The sequence below is a fragment of the Ammospiza caudacuta genome, chromosome 3 (genome assembly GCF_027887145.1).
Source record: "Ammospiza caudacuta isolate bAmmCau1 chromosome 3, bAmmCau1.pri, whole genome shotgun sequence".
Lineage (NCBI taxonomy): Eukaryota > Metazoa > Chordata > Aves > Passeriformes > Passerellidae > Ammospiza > Ammospiza caudacuta.
The window spans coordinates 34131621-34154770 of record NC_080595.1 but is presented as its reverse complement, the minus strand read 5'-3'; the positions used below and the strand labels follow the sequence as shown (position 1 = coordinate 34154770).

The following is a 23150-nucleotide window of genomic DNA, read 5'->3' as shown; positions in this document are numbered from 1 at the left end:
TAGTGGGGTGATTTACTTCAGTGGCCGAGTCAGCACTGGATAGGCTTACGTATGATTTGACCTAAGTGCTTTTAAAATGTTGTTTTGTCGTCCATTTCTTTTAGAAAACGTGTATGTTTAATATTGAACCAGCTTTAAACAACTTTCACATTCAGTCTTGTACTAAATGTTCGGAACATTTTAAAGGAATGCCATGAAATAAGTTAACTAACTATAGTTCTATCCATGGTTTCCACATCTGAAAATAAGTAATTAATAGGTAGTGACATTAATATTTTTTAATATCCATATGAAATGTTTTTCTATGGCTGTGGACAGGAGTGCAGTTGTTTTTATTGTAGTTTCATGATACTTATTTAATAATTTCCTAAGGCAAGCTTTGGTTTTTTTACTTCTTACTGGTTAGTCTTTTATGTGTTTAATTACTGGCAGAGATCATTTTGTGTGTGTACTAAAATAGAAATGTTTTCCCCTTTGGTAAGATGCATCACACCACAGTAACCTTCTATTGTTTCTGATTGTAAACTGTTTTGGAAGAAATACTTTATCAGCATTATGTTTACATTCTATTTATGACTATGTTTTTGATAGACCCCATAGCAGTATACCAAATTTTTGCATAATTTGATTTATTTTCAGTTTTGAGATAGAAATGCCTTCAAGTATTTGTTGTGCTTCAAAAAGATACAGTAATTTTTCTTTTGTGGATTTTTGCATGAGTATGTTTACAGCCTGCAAAATAGTCTACAAGTTTGAGGGAAGAATTTGGAAATCCTAAATGTAGTGGGTCCACTCTGTTGCATTTTAACTCTTACGTGCGTTTCTCTGCAACCTCATTGTGCAATATGTTTGAGTAGCTCATGGAATCTGGTGGCACTGGTAGCATTAGGATTTTTCCTGATCAGAGTGATCAAATAAATTGTTTGAAGTAGGGGACAAGACAGGATTACTGAACACATTGACTGGTGAGAGGGGAATAATTTAGATGATGGTAACAGAAAAAAAAGGTGTTTAAAATATACTTAAGTTTGAGTATCCTGAATCAACAGGTTTTCAAATTCCCGTACTTCCTTGTTAAATTCAGAGGAGAGGTGGCAGGGCAAAGAACCAGGGACAATAGCTGTCATTAGTATCTATGTTTGATGTTTTATCTTGTGAGTTTGAAAGGTCTTTGGAATATTTTTGTGTTTGTCATAATAAATGCACCCAAAAAAACCCCTCTAGTGTCAGTGAGATGTGGATACCTACACTGGGTAAGGAATAGTCTGTGAGTCCAGACAAGCTGTAAGCTCTGACATTGCAGGGTGTGATGTTTGATTCAGTACAGTTTCAAAAGCCTCAGGAACTTGGAAGATGAGTCGGTAGTGCAAAAACCTGCATTACTCCATCCATATAAATTCTGCTTTTAATTACATGTGGTATCAACAGAATGTAAAGCTTTCATACAAAACAGCTTTTATGGAGAAGGCTAATGGTTTTGGAGGTGTTTTGCCTTCCCCTAAGCAGCCTTTGAATTATTTCAGACACTTCTATAAACTCATACTTTCTATTCTCCTATGCTATAAATGCCAGAAGTACAGCTGCTGTCACTGACCTTCATCTGTATAATAGTAAGATAAAAATTTTCAAAACCTTTGGGCCTGATGTAAAAGTGCATTGCTTTGTACATCAGGGAACTTCACTGAAGAATGAAGACCAGAGTATTCAACTGAGTATTCCAATTCAGAGGATTTTTTTTTTAAACCATATATGTAATACTTCTATTCCAGCTGAAAGTGATGATTCAAAATAAGACACCTTTAGGGAACAAAAAGCAGAACATGGAGAGACAGATATGACAGTCTGTCCCATTGGCAGCTCAGAGGTAAGAAGCAGGTAGTTCAAAAACTTTTTTTTTCCTTTGGACCATTTTGTCACTATTATTGAGGAGGCTTCTGGACACTGTGCTCTGGGATGAAATGTTCACACTGTATTACAGGAGCAAACCTTGCCCACACTGTGTGACCAGTTTTAGTATAGGTGTTATAAAGGAAAAATGAAACCTGCAGTGTAGTTATGGTTTTCTTGCACTGTAGCAAAAATACAAAACTGAATATAACTTTTATTTCTCTGAAACTGCTTACAGTGATGGTTGCTGTAGCTGATGGGTAAACTGTGACAGGTGATGCAGTCAAATGCAAGCTAGAATTCTATTTGCATCTTGAAGCTTTAGGAAAGTATTGGTTACTGGTTCACAAATAGTAAGAAAATAAGCTTTCATAGCAAAAATAGCATAAGAAAGCTGGGGAAATAAGAGGATTTTTGGATTTTTGAGTTTTTTTGGGTGGCTTTTTGTTGAGTTTTTTCCCCTAGAGTGAGTATTGTAACAGGGAGGAACGTATTTCATAATTTTAAGGCATTTTATTTCATGTGTGAAGGTTTAATGTGTGTTTAGGAAGTTGTCTAGAGAAAATGACTTTTAAGCAATATATCTTTATATTGCTTTGTACTCTTGCATTATGAAAGCCATGAGCTGACTGCTTGAACTTATGATTTCTAGTCAATTTCAGGTCTCCAGAGAGCACATTTCACAGGCCACAAACTGACAATGTTAACAGTACACTAATACAAATATACATATAAATATATATTTTATCTATCTGTCTATAGATGTATATTTCTATCTTGGTTGGAGCGTGGTGGTAACAATGCTGGGATTATGAGTTCAATCCCTGTACGGGCCAGTCACTTTAAGAGCTGGACTTGTGGTTCCCGTCCAACTCAGACTATTCTGTGACATACCTATATATATATTTCTCTCTATATAATCTCATTGAAGCCATGGACCTTAGTGTTTTCTTACTAAATTGAACATGTAATCTCTTGTAGCTGACTTTAACAAAGAAGCTGTGTTACATTTTTTTAAACTTTTAAGATATAGGGAAACAAAATTCTTTATGTGATGCATAGAAAAGCAAAAGCGTTATCTATGATTACAGTTACCTTTTTACAATTGCTTTTTACAATTTTACAATAATTACAGTTCTCAGATGACTTGCAAATGAAATTTGAAGGAGAATAAAATTGTGGAATCTGAAGCCCCAGCCATTTGAAAATACTAAGCTACTTACCTTTTTAAAAAGGGACTACTGAAATAAAGTGTCTCACTTGCTTTTATTCCGTTGTTGTTTTAACCTTTATAGAGACACTTAAAGACTGAGATTTTTCAGTAGATCTGGTGGGCCTGCTTCTTTGCTTCTGCTGAAGTTACTAAAGTCTCAAGAGCAGAAGTGGGAGTTCCTGCACAAACCTTTACTGAGGGAGCAGGAAGAGTAAAGATTATGATTTTATTCACTTCGGCATTTCTCAAGCATTTTGTGAATGACTCACATTCTATTTAAATACAGTAAATGTTCATATTTGTTTTTATAGAATCTTTGCTTGGTAATATCACCTTCCAATGTGTTCATTCTCTCACCTTCTGATTTGCTAGTTTTATTGTGCCAGAAAGAAAAGCAGAAAAGAATAGACCAAGATTCTTGTAATACAGTGTAAAAAGGAGGCAAACAGATACATGCTTGTGTAATTGCTCATATTTTCTTTTCTATACTGGGTAAGTTTCCTGGGTTGTTTTGCTTACATGATATTGAATCTTGTAATATGCTAAGTTATAATATTGATCCAGTTTCATTTAATACAGTATTCAGCATTTCCCCTTCTAATAACACAGAAGACTACCACATCAATAAATGTATTTGATTACTGAATGCTAATTTTAGTGAGTTGTATTTCTTCCCTAGAGATTTATTTGCAGACATGGGCATTTGCAGTCAAAATTGTCATCTGGTAGTGCCCACTGCAAATGGCATTTGCTGGAACCTTGCAATGCAAGTGTAAGCAGGTTATGTATTTAATTTGGGTTTTGTAGAACTCAGGGAAGGTCTTCAGAACTTGCTCTGAGTCCTGTTGTGACTCACCCATTGGTACTGGAGTGTGGTAGCCTGCTTCTGTAATGCATTTCCTTTATACATTAAATTCTTTTCAGTATTTCTAGTAGTTCAGCTGATTCAGTGTTTACAACAGCAGAAGCCCATGTGTGCTGATAGTTTGAGTTGTAAAATGTTTCACAGATGTTACAGTACCTAGAGAATTATAAATGTTCAGTGCAAACTAGCAGAGACCCAGAGTACAGATTTTGTTAATGCAGCAGATAGGCATTATGTTAACTCCTACCTCTGTGGGTATTTTCTGTGATGCCACATCATTTTAAAGGTGCTGGGTACAATCCATGGATTTTAGACCAATTGTATATTTGAAAGTATATTGAGTCATTAACATTTTTTTATTGAACAAACTGTAAATTTAATTTTCTGACCTTGGTTAAGTGTTAAGGCTAAGGGGAAGTGAGCACCATCTAATAAAAGATGAGCAGTCTCTCCCCGACTTCCTTTGCTGCTTTTTTATTGCCATATCTGATATTTTAAATTTTTTAAAGTTCTCCAGACTTTAAAAAATAACTAAACTCTTGCCAAGAACTAACCTGAGATTTGGAGTCTGGTCCATTTTCTCTTAGTAGGTGAATTAGGTACACTGGAACAATTTGCCTGTTCTTCATGGGATGTGCTCAAAAAAAACAGGTGGAATATTTACTGATAAATAACCTCCTGTATTAGTGAACACTGTGGAACACAGCTGGTCTCTCTTAGAAATGCTTTTGATTTAACACAAGCCGAGCTCATACCATAAACATCTCTCAGGAAAATAAGTGATTTTAGGAATTACATGTGCAAGATACTTTTGAAGTCGGCTGTAGTTGCCTACATATCACAACACCTGCATTATTTCTTTTGCACCCAATGCACCATAATACCTTTAAGAAAATAAATATTAAACTTCTGATTAGAGAGTATTTTTGTTGTAGATCTGACTGTCTTCTCAGGTAGTAATTGTGTAAATAACAGAGTTTGATGTTCATGCCATTGGTTCCAATTTAACAAATGCTAGGAATGATTTAACAAATGCCCAGGTATGATGGGGCTAGCTGGAAGTTGGCCCATGCAAAAGTGATTAGAATGTGCTTGTAGTAGATTGTTGGATGGTGAGCAGTGCTGATTGACAGCATAAGGAATAATTTGTTCTGTGTCAGGGATAACAGCAGCTGCATTTACAGTGGTGAGTGTTAGTTAAAATTTCAAACAGTGAGTCCTTTAAGCCTGAGATGACAGGCTGTATGGAGAAAGATTCTTAAAATGTATCTGTGAATCTGTTCTTTTCACCGATCCTTTCTGTACTTCAATGGGTGCAGATGCTCATAGTGGAATATAAGGGATTGATTTTCAGGCATGCTGCAGTTGAACATGCACAGAGAACAGTTTTTGGTCACAGTCAGAAACAAAACAATTTAGGTTTCTGACAAGATCCCCAGCACTTGGATATTTTAATTAATAGTGTTTTGCTGGGATAGCTGTGTTAACCACCATATCTGAGTATGTGGGAAAAAATGCTTTCTTCTTTTTAGAATTTTGAGAAATGTAATTTTATGTAATATTTTGAAAAGGTATAGGAAGTTGAAAGATGCAAAAATAAGAAACTCAGAATAATCTAACATAAAAATGCCAGTGTTCCATTATGACATTGTGGCACTTGTCTGATAGATTCAGTTCAGCACTGATTCTGTCTGGTTGTTTTTTGTGTACTGTGCTCATTGTGTTTCAGTTCTTATGGAACATACTCCATGCTGTTGACTCCCTGATCAATGCCGTGACAGTAGCAGTGACCATACTACCGCAAAAGAGAATGGAAAGGTGTTGATTTAAAAGAAAAAAAGAAAAGCATCTCTATAATTAACATTTACATATTAAGACTCAAAATACTTTTATTTAATTGCCTTTTGTTGCATTATTTACAGAGAAAGTTAAACATGGAAAGGTTTATGCTGTAAGCTTTCCCATAACAGAGAGTTCTTCTTTTGTCAGGTGTTTGTTTGAAGATTGTTCAATTTTTGTCTGTAAGAAATTAACAAACATAGACTAGTAGTATGTCAGTTTTATTCAATGAGTCAGGTGCATGTTAACTTGAATTAATATGTGATAAAAGAAAATAGCAAAGACTGGAATACTGACTACTAAAAGAATGCATGGAATACGCTTAATCTGTGTTTTGAAAAAGTAACTTAATAAACTTAATTCTTCTATAGTAGAACCAAATTGTATGGCTACAATTACAGAAAGACCAGCAGCCAGACCTATAAGCTAACTATAGGTAATGAGAAGATTTAATAATATTTTAGTATTTCATACTATATCAGTGATAGGCAGGTTTAAAATCTGCATTTAGTGAATAACCTTTTTTCTCTTTCTGGAATTGTAGTGGGGCATTTAAATGCTTTTTCTTTCTGAAAAAACATGGAGTACTATTTTTATTGTAATTGCTCTTGGAGATCATGCATTTGCATTCAGAATGCTGGAAAGTGCAAGACAGACATTGTGGTGCATTACATTATTTTAAAGTTGTTTCTTATTTTTCAGCCACAAATTCTGGACATTTTGGCTTGGGTCATATGCTCAGGATGTTTATTACAATCTATTTTTTAATGTGTAGTCTTTAGCCCAGTTAAATTTATTCTAAGCATTTTTCTATTCAAAGTAAAATTGAGAAGAGTTTTCAGATAACATAGGTGGATAAAGTTAGTTATCCACTATGTTAAGTTATCCACTAGAGTTAAGGCAGTTATTCCTCCTGGGCACATGAATCGTAGAATTTGAGCAAAAGAGCACATTTGCTTGCAGTTCAGTTACTGAACTCTACAACATTGTTATCTCATTAACTTTCCAAAATCCCTTACTTGAAAAAAAGAATGGCATTGAGCAGCATTCCGTGGGTCAAGTTCAGGTCTTAGAAATTGTGTTGAAGATGCAGGGAGGAGATGAAATTTTCAGATTTTTAAAATCTTTCATGTTTAATATTTTAATCACAGCTGGAGAAAACCTCAAAACCAACCAAACAAAAAAGCCAAAATAATGTTCTCCTTCCCCCTAAAAAAAAACTACTCAAGTCTCTCAAGCACTTCCATTTCATTTTGGATTTCTTAATTGTGCAGATTTCCTACACCACATACTTTTGGAATTGTTTTTGAATGGACTGATTTGGGATATTTCATAGAGCAAACCTCTTTAGCAAGTGAAGGATCTTGGGGCTGAAGACACTTTCCATGGCCAGTGTCCACTGTCTCTTAGAAGCTCCTGAGAAAGCAACTTTGTACTGAACACTGCTGAAAAGAGGGTGCTGCTTTATATGAGCTGTCAATGGAACTCTGGGTCCCAGCCTATCAAATGTCGTTTTTCACGAACTAATGGTGGTTAGAGTATAACTGCTGTTGTATTTCTTTACCTGTGTTTGTGCCTGGGTGCACATGTGGGAAAGAAAAAATCACACCTTTTCCATATTCAGATTCATGTCTTGCTTTGCATAAGTCTTTGTTATTATCAGCCAAATTCTTGTTAATAGTGTTTTGGGGCTTTTTTGAGGGTTTGTTTGCTTTTTCAAGTGGTATTACCAAACATGTTTATGTTGGTTTGTACCTTAACTCTTTGTTGTCCTATATTTTACCTTTTTTTGTTTAGTCTTTTTCGGATGCTTTAGAAGTTGAATGTTTAACACAGAAACATTGTGAAAGAATTATTTTATAAGCAGTTTTATGCCGGTTAGAAATACTGTGTTGGTTGGAATGATGCTGAACTGTTAGAAAACCTCAAAGTACTTATGAGAGGATATCTCTTCTCAAGGTTAAACATTCCTAAGTGTTGTTCTGAGCCAAGACTTTGTGTAATGTGTTGGTGAAAACATTAGTTCATAACATTTCTGCAGTATAGCAAGAGAGTTACACTCTTTTTCTTTACTCTGGGATGGTTCTTTTGAGGGTGGAAGCCTCTCATGCTGATAGACAGAAAATCAGGGACAGACATCCACCTGAGAGCTATTTGGAAATTGGCCAAAATTCTGGGATGACCAACATGAACATGTAAACCTGCTTTTACTAAGAGTAAGATAGTCTTGGGTGGTTCATTCAAATTTTAAAAGTGACTTTTAATGTGGTTTTTTTCCTACTTTCTTTGTGTTATTTTTCTGCTATTGTAACAGCAGGGTGGAATTGTTTTCTGACAGTGTAGGTAGATCTGCTTTGAGGAATGTTTTGTTTAGTTAACTGGCAGATTGCTCCTAGTGTAGGCATAATCTTAATACAGTTCAGATTCCTGAGGAAGAGCTGAAGTACTCTTGTTTTCTAAAATAGGATCATGAGACAGAGCTGCATTTTCACCTGAGAACTGGAAATGTCTGTGTGTAGTCAGTCAGGTGTAGAGGCAGCAGTGACCAGAGTAAGAGCCCCATTGCTTCTTGACTGTACAATTGGGTATAAGGCAGGATAGGATCAAAGAAAGTGAATTTCCCATGGTGAACATCCAAGTAAACTTTTGGGGACTACTGAAACTTGTTTTAAATGGGGAGGAGAAAAAATGCCTGCTAACTTCCATACTGGTACCTTCTTTCAGATGTGTTTATGAATAATGTAGTAAATAGGATTGCAGGCATGTTGTCCAAATTCTTCAGCTGCTCTTGGAGAAGTGCCACAATTCTATAATGGTGTGCAGTTCCAGAAGGATTCAATAACCAAGGAGTACAGAGAACCATAAAAGGGAGTTTGTCTCTCATTAACAAAATATCTCTCATTGCTGCTTTTTGGTGTTGTCTAGGCAGGTGAGAGATCCTGCTGGACAGCCTTGTCCAAACAGGACACAGCTCTTTACCCACCTCAGATTAGTACTGCTTTCTTGCTTTGTCCAAGGAATACTCTGTCCTCTTGGTTTTGGCTGCTTTATTTCTGAACCTAGCTTCCTGTGTTTTTAACTCATAGGAATGAATAGTCAAAATAATGGTTGGGATTCTAACTCATCCTGTCAGATCTTTTGCATATAGTGCACCTTCAAGTGCCTGCTCTCTCCATGTTTAGGATGGTCAACACTAGCAACTCCTTTTTGCTTGATTGTTTGACTTGTTAGACACGAAATGTAGAGCTCTGCAACAAAGTACTTTGTTATATAATTCTGGTGTTCTGCTAGCTTTTGAGAGAATCCACATGGCACAATATTTATACCAGACTTTATTGGCATGATTTATTAATACTAAAGCAGCCACAGCATTTTAAAACCAGTTTACATGCCTTGTCCTTTTAAATGTTACTTGCTATAAAGCCTGCAGCCTTGGAAATACTTTGCAAAGTTATTCCCCACTCCCTCCACACCAAGAATTCTAACTTTCTAACCATTCTAAGCCATCATAATGGCAGGCATTCTTAAGTGTACTTGTGCCATAGAAAAAGAACTTTGATTTAAAAAATGTAATGCTTTGCTATCCATTTGTGTACAGAAGAGACATGCTGGGTTAAAAATCAGCGAGAATCAAACATTTTCCTACTTTCTATGCTAAATCTGGCAGTTCAGGTAAGGAAGTATTTTAGGAGGGTTTCCTGGCAAAGTTTGATATGTAATTCAAACCCATACCTTTAAGTTCAGGGACAAAACAGTTTCTGTCTTGAGGTTTCTTCCAGCTTCTTTTTTTTTTTTTTTCTAAGAATGTTTTACTATTTAGTATCTATTTACTGCTCCTGTGGTACAAGGAATAGCAGAAATGGAATAAATTTTTGAGTGGTGCTTATCAGCAGAGCATTTATTGGAGTGTCTGATCTGAAGAAAAAGATAAAGTTAATATCTCATATTGTAAATCTCAGGAGGATGATTGTGTTGTCATAGGGCAATGTTAGTTATTACCTGCAATATACAGCAAAATAATATCCTTGAGGAATTGGTGGAAGGTGTGTTGCTCACAACTTTCAAGTTTTATTCCTACTTCACTAAAGGCTTCTTCAACTCTTAGAATTCCAAACATTTAATTGTCCTTTAAATAATAGGCTACACATCTTGAGAAAGATTTTTGAAGAGTTATCAGAGCAATGTTTGGTATATGATTTTGCTGCTGAGATTGTTTTTTTAAAAGCATAGAGTTGTGTATTCATGGGAATATGAACCATTTAGCTTTGACTGGAGGGCAACAACGTTGTAAGCTCAGCTAGAAACCCTGATGTATCAGATCGAAGTTCTTACAGTCTGTCTTGGCTCATTTAAATGCACTGGATTCTTTTGCAGTTTATTTTAAGAATTGTTGGAGAAGGCTTTCGTGAAAACTCTATCAGTGGTTTTGTGTGTTTTGTAAGACTCAGGTACTGCACTATTTTCCACATTCTCCCATCTTAGCACTTGTTTTTGTGCTCTTTTCTGGACTAATTTTCAACTGAGCACTTCAGTGTCTTTATGTATTTAAAGCATAAAAAGTCTTTCAGTCATGGAGTTTAAAAAGGATGCTTTAGTGTAACCATTGGAAAAAATAAACTAGGATCCAACTACTTCATTGAGATATCAGCATACCAACATATCTTTTGAGTGTGGAAAGCTGCCAGAAGGACATTCCACTAGTACACTGTAAAGTTCATAAAGTTTGCCTTTCAGTTCAAATTGAGGTAAGCACATGTGGTTCACTGATTGAAGCATCATTTTCAGCAGCTTAATAAAAATCTTCAGATAAGCAACATTCAAGTTGTTTGTAGGGAAAATAAGAAGTCCAACGCCAGAATACTGATGTTTTTTTTAAGCACAACTGCCTATAGTAGCTGTAATCATAAAAATGTTACTGACAACACTTTTCCAATTGAAGGTCTTAACCCTGAGCATATAGGTATATAACAGATGATGAAGAAGATTTTGAGTGCATTCATGCAATATTTAATTTCAGATCTTAGTTCACTTAAAAATCTGTTTCTGAATGCATGGGACTTTCTCATTGCAGAGTTCTCTATAGGTCCACCTGAGTTTGCCATGCTCCACTTCTGCTCGTTCATTTGAAAGGAATTTGGCATGCATCATTTATGAAGAATGATTGAATTACCTTAGTTTAAAAATATTAATAATTGTTTAAACTGCCCCAAAAAATTTGCTTATATTCCCTTAACAAGATTATAAATTACAAAGGACCTATAAATATCAAATATACAGCATATATGAAATCAGTGAGGTGACATCTGATTTAGAAAAGTAAAATGGCTTTTTTCAGAAGGTAATGTACAAGATATGTAGAACTTTCAAAGAACAACGGAGGATCTTATTAGCACAGCCTAATTAACCTCCCTCCTGTACAAGGTGAAGCATTAGATGCTCTGAATGAATGATGAAAAGTGTCAGGGAAATACAGAATTGGATCGATTTTCTTTTAATAATAAATAATCCTTCTAATTTATTTGGATGAAAGTAAATGTGTCTGCTATGGTTTTGCTTTTGCCCTGTGCCAGGATTCAGCTCACAGTGAATTCTTAGCAGAGGTCTAAGGCTTTGAAAATTGCTTTCTAATGGAAATGGTGACAGATCATTAACTACAGTAGTATAAATGCATTGATTTAACATGAGTATAGTTGTCCTAAGTTGCAAAATGCATGATACAGTATGTGCTGAGCATATAGGGACTATCTTTGTAGTTTTAACTAATTAATTACATGATTCAAACTGTGTTAATCTTTCTCAAACATAGGGCCCCTGACAATGTTGGACAGGTATCATTCAGGGGCTGATACACATTTGTACTGTGGCACTGTGATCCCACTGTAATTGCTGTGCTGGAAGGGGACCAAGAAGCATTTAACATGCTGCATTTAATCTCCAGTGCAATTACAGGGACACTGAAGTAGATACGTTTTCCTGCTACCAAGTCATAGCAACTTCTGAATCGTAACAAACCACTACTAGATGTGCTGGAAGGCTTTTTTCCAATAAAAATGCAGAACCTGGGATTTTATAGTCATACTTAATTAGCATCTGTGGTTTTTTGTCTGTAAAACTAAATGTCTAATGCACATTTGCTGCATGAAAGCATTTTTTCTCCAAAATCCTTATTCTTCCATCATCAAAAGACACATGAACAAAAATTAGTTTAAAGAATTATGATTATTCTAGTGTTGTTTTTCAAGCATTGACAATACATACCTGTATGTAGTAGTAGAATTTTTACTCTGAGGCAGCTGCACAATTCTTCTCATTGGTGAACATCTGCACTAATAGTACTAGTTCACCATTACCTTAAGAAGTCTAGGTGGTGTGCTGATACATGTGAAACTGAGCATTTTGTACTGCCCCTTGGCACTTGTGTAGAGTAAAGCTAGTATTAGATTTATTGTTTCTGGTCTCCTTTTGTTTTTTGTCCTAAAGATGGGATGGGGAAGTTATGAAGCACCTGACCATCTGCTGGAAAATGGAGGATTCTGTTACCAAACCCTTCATTATTTATTAGGTGTGCCTGTCTGAGTTTCTTGGCAGAAGTTTGTTTTTGGAGACTGAGTATCTTGAGATCAGTCAAGTTTTGGTGTACTTCTTTTTAACTCTCTTTGACTGCACAAAATTTCCACATGTGACTTGTTCTTGAATCTTCAGTGAGATTGTCTTTTGATTATGTTTATTCTGATCAGCTGCTGTGCATCTGCCAGTTGTTTCTTTGAGATTTAGGGCTAGAATTCACTTGCATTCTCTGAATGTGGTTTTGTATTGGTAGTCATTTATTGGAAGAGGAGGGAGAAGGAAAACCAAACTGCCAGTAAAGACAGAGTAGAATATGCATTGATTTGGATGGTACCTTGCTGTGATATACTGTAAAATGGCAGGGAATAAAAGGAACAATTGACAGGATAGAGCATCAAATTGAGTTTATAAGATCAAGTGCTCTTCTTGGAGCAGATAAAGCCACTTCACACCTTTATAAGAATGTAATGGAAATACCATATGAAAATGGAATCAGGTAAGTGATCTCTTTAGTTTTCTCAGTTATATATCAATGGTAGTACACAATATGAGCACATATAGGATTTGAAGTATGTGATTTTTGCTATTTAGCACCCATTGCTGGCTCTCAGTTTGCATTATGCACCTTTAAGTAGAGATGCAGATGTGCATCTCCCTGAGGCTGGGACCTTACAGTGGTCTGTGTGCATGTCTGTCTGATGCTCAAATAGTTCCCTTTGCTGTGGCAAGTTGTAGCACAACAGCACAAGTAAGAGATGATGGTTTGGAGAGTCTCAAATACACATTTTATTTTTACCCTTACATGCAATTTATTTCCTGCTTAAAGTATAAACATGTTAGAACTTCCAGGATTTCCCATTTCTGTAAATTTCTTCTCTTTCAAAGTCCCTGTGTCATTGCTACTGCTTTCATGGCCATGTTGTTAAGGGAGAAGGTTTTTTCCTTTGGCAGCAGAGGCAATTTTAATACCCTCTCTGTTTTCAGACCAAACCCTGCAGAACTGTTGCATGCAATCATTCTGTAGCCTCTGGGCTTGAAGTATCCTCACTTAGTCTGCCACTTGACCTTCTGAGCTTGCTTCACCTTGCGGTTTCCAATCTGCATAATGATTTTGTGTTACACTTTAGTTAAATGGTTTCTTTTTGACAAATGGAAGTACCTCCAAAGAGGGTTTAACTATAAATTCTGCCTCAGCGAAAATGCCACTCTATTTGACTTGATTTATCTATAAATACGTATGTCTTTCTGAATGCCAGCTTAAATTATGTACAAGTAGAGATTATAAATTATCTGTATAAAAATTACTTTCTAGGGATATTGTACATATAAAATGTATGCTCTGAGTAATGCTGGATGAGGTGCTGTTCAGCATGGAGCTGACTTTTCATGAGGGAAATCTAGGAATTGCTATAATATGTGCAGTTAAAAACTGTGGTGATATGTGATTCAGAAGCATATCCCAAGCCAGCTGTGTCAGAAGGGTGTAGAAGTGCTGTGTGTCAGCCTAAAGACTTGCAGTCTAAACCACACAATTCTCATTGCCAGGGCTAGCTTAGAGTTCTAGCTTTGCTGTGCCTTATACACCACTACAGTCATGATATTGTTATGTGTTCCTAGAAACAGGAATTGTATTGCCTTCCCTAAAAGTCATCCATGACCCTCTTTTTCCTATGAAGTGGAAACAGAAGGCTGTGTCGTGATTAAGGCTGATATTTCAGAACTTTTAGTGTTTCACATCAAATTGTTCCTAGAAATAACAGATTGCAGATATATTTGAGACAGCTGTGGGGAACAAAGAAATTTTACATTTTTGTGTTCCTCCCTGGCACTATGAGCTTCTGGTGAGTTCTGTAGTCACTGAGAAATAATTAAACCAGTGATGTGGTTAACATGTGCTCCACGAGAGAACACCAGTATGCAGGTTTGCTCAGTTTTAAGTCTGGTGAGTGAACCCTTGCCTGCTGAAAAGAGGAGATCCTGGCAGTGGGAGGAGGGATTTGCAGTATAGCAAAAGGCTGTCAAACATTTTACTGGTATACACTGACCTACAAAATTTGATGTACATAAACTGCGTAATGCATTTTCTTTATAAAACTGTTGCTCTAAATAAATATTGCATTTTCATAAAGAAGCTGATTGTTGATCAATGCTGTTACTCTTTTTTCTTAGTTCTAGTTTAGTGCTGCTGTGTGTATGTGCTGTCACATAAGTGGCTATGTAAAAGAAACTCTTAAAAAATCCACTCAAGGTTTGGGTTCTCATCCTTGTAGCAGCCTCAGACTGCCTTGGATGCCTTGAAAAGGGGTATACAAGGATCTAAGGGAAAGTGATCCTTGAAACTATAACAGTGTTACTTGGCTTACAAGGTCACTTGTCCAATAGTGCTGTCCTTTCAGAAAATTTCATGGAGTTTTGTGTGTTAGATGTACGTGGCAGCCTTTTTTACTCTTTTTCACAGAGCTCTATGTTGTGTTTGTGTCTGTGTTTTCCATTGTTTGTGTGCTGATAAGTAAATATTATATGAGGCTTTGGATTGATATTTAACAGCTGAGATGGTTGATTATACCACTGAAAACATTTGTCATTCCCATTCCAATGTCATCAGTATGAACCAGCTGAACTCTGCCTTTCTTTTTCTTTGCTGCCCCTGGGGTTTAATGGCTTTGCAGGGAAGGTCCTGCCTGGCATATTGAGCTGCTCCAGAAGGTCTAACCCATAAGCAGTGAGTACTGAACTGCAGCACGCTGATGCTGGAGGTGTTCACTCACCATGCTGTTTGTAATTGCAGTTCTCTTGAAGGTAGATAATCTGTGTAGACCATCAACACATTGAATCTTTGGGTATCTACCAATCTGAAGAGATATTTCTGTGGCTACAAATGCTGTTTTGCTTTTCTTTTCTTGGGAATTAACTTTTCTCCTGTGCGCATACTGTTTGCATTTAAAACTAGCTTTCATGTGTCTGTGGCTCTTGCTGTAGCTGGCAAATGGTTATGTCTCAAATCTCTAGTGATATGTGTTCTTATAGAATTTTTGAGCCTGATGTAAACCAGCTTTCAGATGGGCATGAATTGAAAAGCATCTGTAATGTTTGGTGTGACTGATATTAAGATATGATTGACCAGGTCTGGGTTTACTTTGTTACTAGAAAGTAATTTAAAATAACCATCTGCAAATTCAGGCAGGGAGAATCTATAATTCTGATATGTGTTCATTTATGATACAATTGCTTTGAAAAAGTTGTCAAATTTTTTTGTCTCAAGGTAACAGGCAAGTTTTTATGATTGATGTGTTGTTAGACTCAGATCTCCTCTCAAAATTCCTTTCCTGTTTGGTTGGAGGTAGAAAACAACTGTTTTGGTAGTCTCAGTTGTTTCCTTGTATGTATTTTTCTAGAGAGAAATGTGCAACTAAATTGGCTAAATTGTGTTCCAGCTGGAGGCTGCTCTGGGGAGGAAAAAAGATCTTATGGGCATGGACAGTTTTGGTGCAACCTTGCCTGTTAATAGGTGCTTTCAGACTTGCCCAGGATGGCGTTAATGCCTGTAGATCATGGCAGAGTTGATTCAGGAATGCTGAACAAATCAAATATTGGTCAGTGTGCACAGAAACCAGTTCATTCTTACCTAAAGATAATCCAACACAGAGAATTTTAGAGAATATTCTCCGGGTTCACTTTGTAAAGGAGATGTGATGTTAGAAGAGAACTTTTTGTAAACTGGGGTTAACATAGTGTATTGCTTTAGGTATTTTCATTGGAGCCTTAGAGAGGTCTTATAACCTTAAATTTTAAATTTTTTCTTGGTAAGGCCGCTGACTCTCTGAGGTTTGGACACCTGTGGCATAATTGCATATGCACTTTGTAGGCATCTGGGAGGCTTAAGATATTGCTGTGTTCTCCTGCTGTTTTTCTCTCAGCTGAAGGTTGCTACCCTCAAAGCTGAGCCACCCTTGTGGACCATGTGAACTATCCTAGTCCATGTCGGTGCAAAGTCAGCCAGGTTATTTGAAATGACTGCTGAATACAGCTGAGGGTAGTAATGAACAGCTTGATGTAATAACTAGTTAAGCCATTCCATCTAGACTTCCAAGAGCACATCTGTCTGTGTCCTTATAAGTACAATACTTTAATTTTTCCATTGCTGTATTGTATTCAGGATTTGTCAGGACTGCAGAACTGTTGCCAAGGGGAGTCTGCTATTCAAATGGAATGTATTGGTGCTTCCTATCTATCATTATTTTCACATTGCAGTACAAAGATTTGAATGATGAATGTGTAACATATATATTGAATGGTAAAGTAAATTTGTTTTCATATATGAGATAAATGTGTGGAAGTCATATTTTGGAAACTCTTGGAAAGAGGTTACCATACAAAGTCTTCTATATTCTTGTTTCTAGTTCAGCCACTTCTAGCCACTTACCTTTGATTCCTAGCCATTTAAGTTCTTACCTTCTCTGTACCCTTGCTTCATTGCCCCCAAACTTCCCTGTATTGATTAGAAATATAATGAATTTTTTAGCTCTACTTTTTTTATTTTTTGCCCCAGGTCCAGCAAGACTATGAATCTCTGTTCCAAATGCTTTGCTGGTAAGTGCAGTAAAAGGTTTTGTGTTTCCCTTAGATTATTGAAACCACATTGTTGGCTTCTCCCTTAGGATTTGTGCATGGGTTTCTTTTCCTTCAGTGTGTATATGTAATCAGATTTTCCTCACTTTAGTGCTTCCTTTATTTGCTAATCAAGAAGCTCTTGTGTAAATGTACCCATCAAACTTAATTCATGAAGTTCAGGAATTTAGGTACATCCTTGTACTACAGAGCCCCATTGCCATCTCAGCTCCTGTATGGATGATGTGGTTTCCACAACACATAAGTCTGAATTGTAATTTGGAATTTTGTAGGATTTATTGTGTAATAACTTCTGATATATAGAATAAAAAAATTAAAATAAAAAGTTGCTATAGAACACCTCATTTCATTTCCTCTAACTTGCAGCCCTTGAACATTAAATCATCAGTAAGTCATTGGTGGGCTGTTCTGATTACTTCATATTATTTTCCTATTGTAAGGTCATTGCTATTGTGTAAAATCTTAAGAATTGTTTTTGACCTTGTCCTGTTAGCAGCTTCTAGCTTTGCCCTTCTGAATCAATTTTTTTGTATTACTTAGTATTGTAAGCTTACTTTTAATTATAATTAAGGTGCTGTCATAGCTCATGGTTTTTAACTGCCTTGGGGCAACAGGTAAAATTTTAAAAGGTCCAGCATTTTTTTTAAACTTTAAAGCTTATTTTGCATTTTTAAAACAACAACAAAAAAAAGAATTTTGACTTAGATTTCAGATCTAAGGTTCAACATCACTTCATTAAACAAACACCTGGGAAATAAAGATTGCTAAAAGGTTGTTCAGCAAAATGTATTTCTCTGGCTGTTTTCCAAAGGCACGGGTCTCTGGAAATGGTATATTGAAGAAAGTATAAGTCATTTCTTGTACTCTTTCCCTACTGTCCACATTCACAAGCAAGTCTTTGATTTGACTCAGTAGGACTGTTACATTCATGCTAGCACTGTAAGTAGTTGTGTTTGTGTACTCAGCAATGCAGGTGTTCTGATTCTGTGACATCAAAGCAGCCCAGCCCTCATTTGCTGAGTTTAGCAGAGTACCCAGCACTTCGCAGCCAGCAGACCAGGCATTAGACAGAGCATTTTTTCTTTTGGTTTTTACTGGTTTGGATTTTTTTTGTTTGTTTGTAATTTTGTTTCTTTTTAAAGAAAAGAAAAGTTCTTGGCTTCTACTCTGCAGTTTTTCTGAAATGCCATTACCTCTGATAAAGTTAATTTTTCTCTGCTGTAAATTTTAAGATGAGACCTTATGTGATTGGCGGGGTGGAGGTGGGAGAGCTTATGTTTTTAATTTTTCAAGATGTTCCTTAGAGCCTGTTTATTTTAATGACATAAGTCTTTGTAAGAGTTTTAGTAACTTAAAGAGCTGCTAGTGGTTGGAATAAAGGTACTGTAGAAGGTGCTGTGGAAAAAGACAAGTTTATCTTATTTAGATCTTAACTATGGTTCCTTCAACAAGTAGTATGAAAACTACTCCAACTCTGTTGGAGTCATAATTCAAAACCTCTCAGTGTCATCATTCCAACATAAAAGTGGTTTTCTATTTTTTCTTTTTTTTCCTTGATGTTACTGAAATAGCTTTAGCATATTTTTCTATACTGGGTTTATAGCTACCTACTGATATAGAAAGATATGTACTCCTGTTTCTGTAAATTGAACCACCATAGGTAGCAAGATTTTAGGCAAGTAAGGTGTTGAAAGATGTTTTTCACTGTTTCAGGCACTCCAGAGAAGGGATGTGAAAACTAGCTCCTCTTTTTTCTCTTTTAAAATGGCAGGTTATTTATTCAAGTGTGTTGAAGCAGAGGGAAAATTTCAAAAGACTATTTCTCTTGACCATCGTTTCCTTTTTCTTTTATTTCAGAAAAAAGAAATCCACACAATGAAAAAGGTTAGTAACTCTTTAAATTACTTTTTCTGATAATTTTTTTCTAGAGGGAAGAAACCAGTCTTCCTTTTAAAAAAAAAAAAAATCATTTGAGACACACACTGCAGGAGAAACCCTTACATTTGTGTAAGCATTCCTTTCTTACATATATCAGGGGAGAAGGGCAACAAGTCCTGAAGGGATGAAATATTCTGTTTGCAGTACAGTATGATTTATTCACAGAACCTCCCTATCTTAGCAGGTTTTTCAGACTTTCTGAACTATCAACAAGTTTGTAAATACATGATCATGAAGTCTTCTTTGCTTCTGCATTTCCTGGCTTCCCCATAGTTCTAGTTCTGCCAGGACAGGGTTACTTTGTGCAGGTTACATGAGGTTATTCTGCACCATCTCACCTCATCGCCAGGGGTGGGGGAAAGGGACACTCCTCCAGGGAGAAGGGGTTGTCTTCCAGTCAAGAAAGTCTGGCAGAGAGAGTGGTTGGGTAATGCCAGTTCTGAGCATTTTGCATGTGAACCACTTTCCTATCTCTGGTACATTTTTGTTACTAATATTGTCACTGTTAATGTTCCTTCTCTTATATCATTGCTGTTTCCAGTAAATTGTTGTTATCTCAGCCTGAGATCTTTACCTTTGTGCCTCCAGTTCTCCTCCCCACTAGGGGAAGGGAAGAGAGGGAGCGGCTTGTGGTTTGGAGTTTCAGTGGGACACTAAATTTGAGAATACCATTCCTAAAAAATGACACCCATCCCTTGGGGGAAAAATGATCAAGTTTGACATAAATTGGATTAATTAGGCCAGAATTGGAGCAAAGGGTAATGTCAATTTGCCTTATTGTTTGACCAAGTGCTTCTGTTTTCTAAATTTATTATCAAACTAAATTCACTGAGCTTTCACCCACATTTGTGCAAAGATGAAACAAACTGCAAAAGCAACCAGATAATATGGCAGGGAGACTAACATTCCTTATTTTGACTATCTTTTGTACTTTTTTTATACATTAAACATGGGAACAGTGCTCACTAGATATTACTGAGATAAGTTGTTGGCAAGAAGTGCTAAGTGTATGGCAAGAGTGAGCTGCATACTGCACAGATACATGCAGCCCTTTGTCTGTAACTGCCCAGTGTGTTCATGTAGATCCAAAAAAGTTCACTAAGCTCTTCTGTACAACCACAAAATTGCTGTTCTTTTGCTCCAGACCAGTTCTTAGCTTGCAGATAAGGGTTGATAAATACTGCAGAAGAGCTTGAAGTTAGCTACCTTCTTCAGCTGTCTTTGCCTCCTCTTCACACGATCTGCTTATTCCAATAAGGAATACCTGACTTTACTTAAACCCTGTAGAAGCAACAGACTCTAAAATGTTCAAGAGCTTCTCTGAAGTAATTTCAAGTTAATTGTACTTCTGCAAAGTACTTCACAACATTCTGTCTCCAATTCAGTGCTGACCATGTGTTATCAATGCCTCAGAGTCTCCAGATACAGAACAAGTGCAACCCTACGTATTGAAGTGCTTCAAATAAATATGCTCTTTAGATGTTGAAGACATAGTTACTTCAGACTTTCCATGCATCTAGAATACAAATGCAGTAAAGTAGTGTGGGCTTGGGAGGCTTTTTGATGTTTATTCTTTTGGTCAGGATATAGGCTGGTAAGTAAAAACATTTAAATTATGATGAGAGTATCTCCCTTAATGACACCACATCTTTCAAGAATGCTGCAGCATTTATTTTTTCAATACACTAAACTGTGAATTTTGTGTGATTAAATACAGGACAGTGATAAGTTAAATTTTTCAAAAGTACTCTTTATTAACCTATCTTTGCTCCCATTAGGTTTATGGAAGTTCTAGTATCAACTTCAGGTAGGGACATTGTTTGAGTACCTTTTGAAATGCCACTTGATAAAGTAGAATCTTTCAGGCAGAAATTCTGCATTCATGGAAACAGCACATGTACCTCAAGAATTCAATTTTAATTGGAACCTCTGGGAACAGTCACAGAATGAACTATTACAGAGTAAGAACAAAAATTTAAATAGAGAAGAGGATAAGACTAGACTTTCTACTTACATCACCCCCCAAAAATGCAGTCTATTTTATTCCATTTGATTATGACCCTGGAAGGCTTAATTTGTGCTATGTTCTATCAGCAATGGAAAGAGAGGTACAGGAAATGGATTTCAGCTTTTTCAGTAGTGTGTGAAGCTAAAGGTAAGTGCAGCACTGGATGGTTTGGTGGAGAGATGCAATTGCAAAATTGGAAGAAGTTAAAATATGGTTAGAATTTTCGTGGATTTGTGAATCAAAATCATAGGAATTCTATCTGAACATGTAATTGGAACTTCTAGAGGTGGGTATCTGTCCCTTAATCCAGCTGTGCAATATTTATATTCATGTTGTGCAAAGCACAACTTTATTTACTTAAAGTAACTAGATCAGCGTTACTGAAACTGAAAAAATAACTCAACCCTATAACCCAAGAATTGTCTGAGTTTTAGGGGCTTCCACTCATAGTTTGGTCTTGTTTTTAGGTTGAAGTAAAACACCTTTTTTAATTACTGGATTCTTGATGAGTAAAAAATTAGAAATTTTTATCTTCATTATAGGAGCAGAAAGTCAGTATTGCTAGAACCGCATCTGTATTTTCAATACATATGCTTAACTCTGTGCTAGGCTGTTATGAAATTTTGAAATTTTGATAGTATTTTTTATGTTCCTGAATTGAAAAGATCTAATAAGGAGTGAAAAAGAAACATAGTACATATTAATGTCTGTTTATCATCTGAATCTAGAAGTATCAGATTATTCATCTATTGCCTGAACTCAGGTATCTGACTATAGAGTTACTTAATATTTTTGCATATCTTAACCTTCCTCCTTTGTTGAGCAGATCTTTATTTTGTCATGCTTAAATCACACGCAGTTTTTGGAGCTTACAAAATTGGCAGGTTTTTGTGTCTCAGACTTATTGAATAGTACAATTTCCTTTTCTCTCAGTTTTTGTAAATCTTGGGAGCTCTTTACAACTTGTCTGTTATTGCTGCCACGTCTGGCAGTAATGACTCCTATTGTAAGCATTAGCTGGCAAAAATCAGTGTTCCTGCCTAAATAGATTTTGCTGTTAATTAACTGCTGGTTTGATTCTTAGTCAAGCTTTCAGCTTGCTTTCTGGAAATCTTTTCAGCAGGTGCATCTTGCATGTTGCTAGTTCAAGTTACGCTTTTTTTGCTGTACCCTATTGTATGGTAATTACTAAATTATGCTTCATTAGGCATTGTGTTCATAAACTTTTCAGTCCTAAATCAATGATACAAATATTTTATGTTTGTATTTTTCATACACTTGTAATTTCTGATGTGAATCCACAAGTTTTAGTGCTTTGTTAGAAAAGCAGCAAGAAGTGTTTCCAGAAATTCGAAAACATGACTAAGAACTAGTTTTCTTTACCACAACACAAGACATTTCTTTTTTCAATATGGTATTCCCTTTATTGGCTCCTAATAGAAGCCAGTGCCTCAATCTGTTGCTTCATTAGGTTAGAATTTGCTGCTGTATTCACATCTTTGTGCTTTGAAGTACGTGGACTGCTTGCTACAAAAAATGGCCCTCACTGACTAGAGTTTGAAAGTAGTCAAGCTTCATCTTTAACTTCCATTACATAGTCAAGCTTGCAGCTAAATATTTCTTTGGAAAATTGTATAGCTGTTACAGTGGTAGCAGAAATGTTTCGTATTTCTAGAGCACCTTCTAGTAAAGAATGTAACATTTCAGATATAACCATAGATATTGTTTGGCATACACTCAATTTCTTTTACTCTGTACCCAAAGAATTTCTAAATGGGTAAACCTGATAGGAAAAAGATGTCTTAGCATAATTAGTAAGCTTGAAATGTGAGATGTGCACTAAGCTTGAAAAAGAGAGTCACCATGAAATGGAATTAAGAAAAAATTGGATAAACTGCTTCAGTTATTTATACGCTTGATTCGCACTGCTGACCCCAATAATTTCTTTTACTCTGTTAGTATGCATTATTCTTTGACTTTGAAAAAATTTAAAAATCTGAGTAGTAGCTCGTTTTGGATTGTTAAAACAGGACAGTATTTTGTGGAAAGGTGGGGATGGGATTTTTAGTTGACTCCTTTTAACCCTAACCTGTCTTAAAGGTATAGAGGGGAAATACAAATCAGGAGAAAATGAATTTATTTAAATACAGTTGTATGATCTAAGCTTAGGACTAATCATTTTACATTTGTCGAAAGTAAACATC

The 23150-nt window shown here is 36.1% G+C and overlaps 1 protein-coding gene across 3 annotated transcripts in view; it reads left to right on the top strand.

Moving 5' to 3' along the window:
- ZFAND3 (zinc finger AN1-type containing 3) overlaps positions 1 to 23150 on the top strand; it is a 135520-nt gene that overhangs the window by 16014 nt on the left and 96356 nt on the right. For 2 of the 3 annotated variants that reach the window (XM_058800989.1, XM_058800990.1), the window contains exons 2-3: positions 16921 to 16961; positions 18858 to 18884. In XM_058800989.1, coding sequence (XP_058656972.1) covers positions 16921 to 16961; positions 18858 to 18884 — 68 coding nt within the window. Of the gene's footprint in view, positions 1 to 15069; positions 15094 to 16920; positions 16962 to 18857; positions 18885 to 23150 lie in introns of those variants that run through there. The other variant, XM_058800991.1, reaches the window with a different exon arrangement.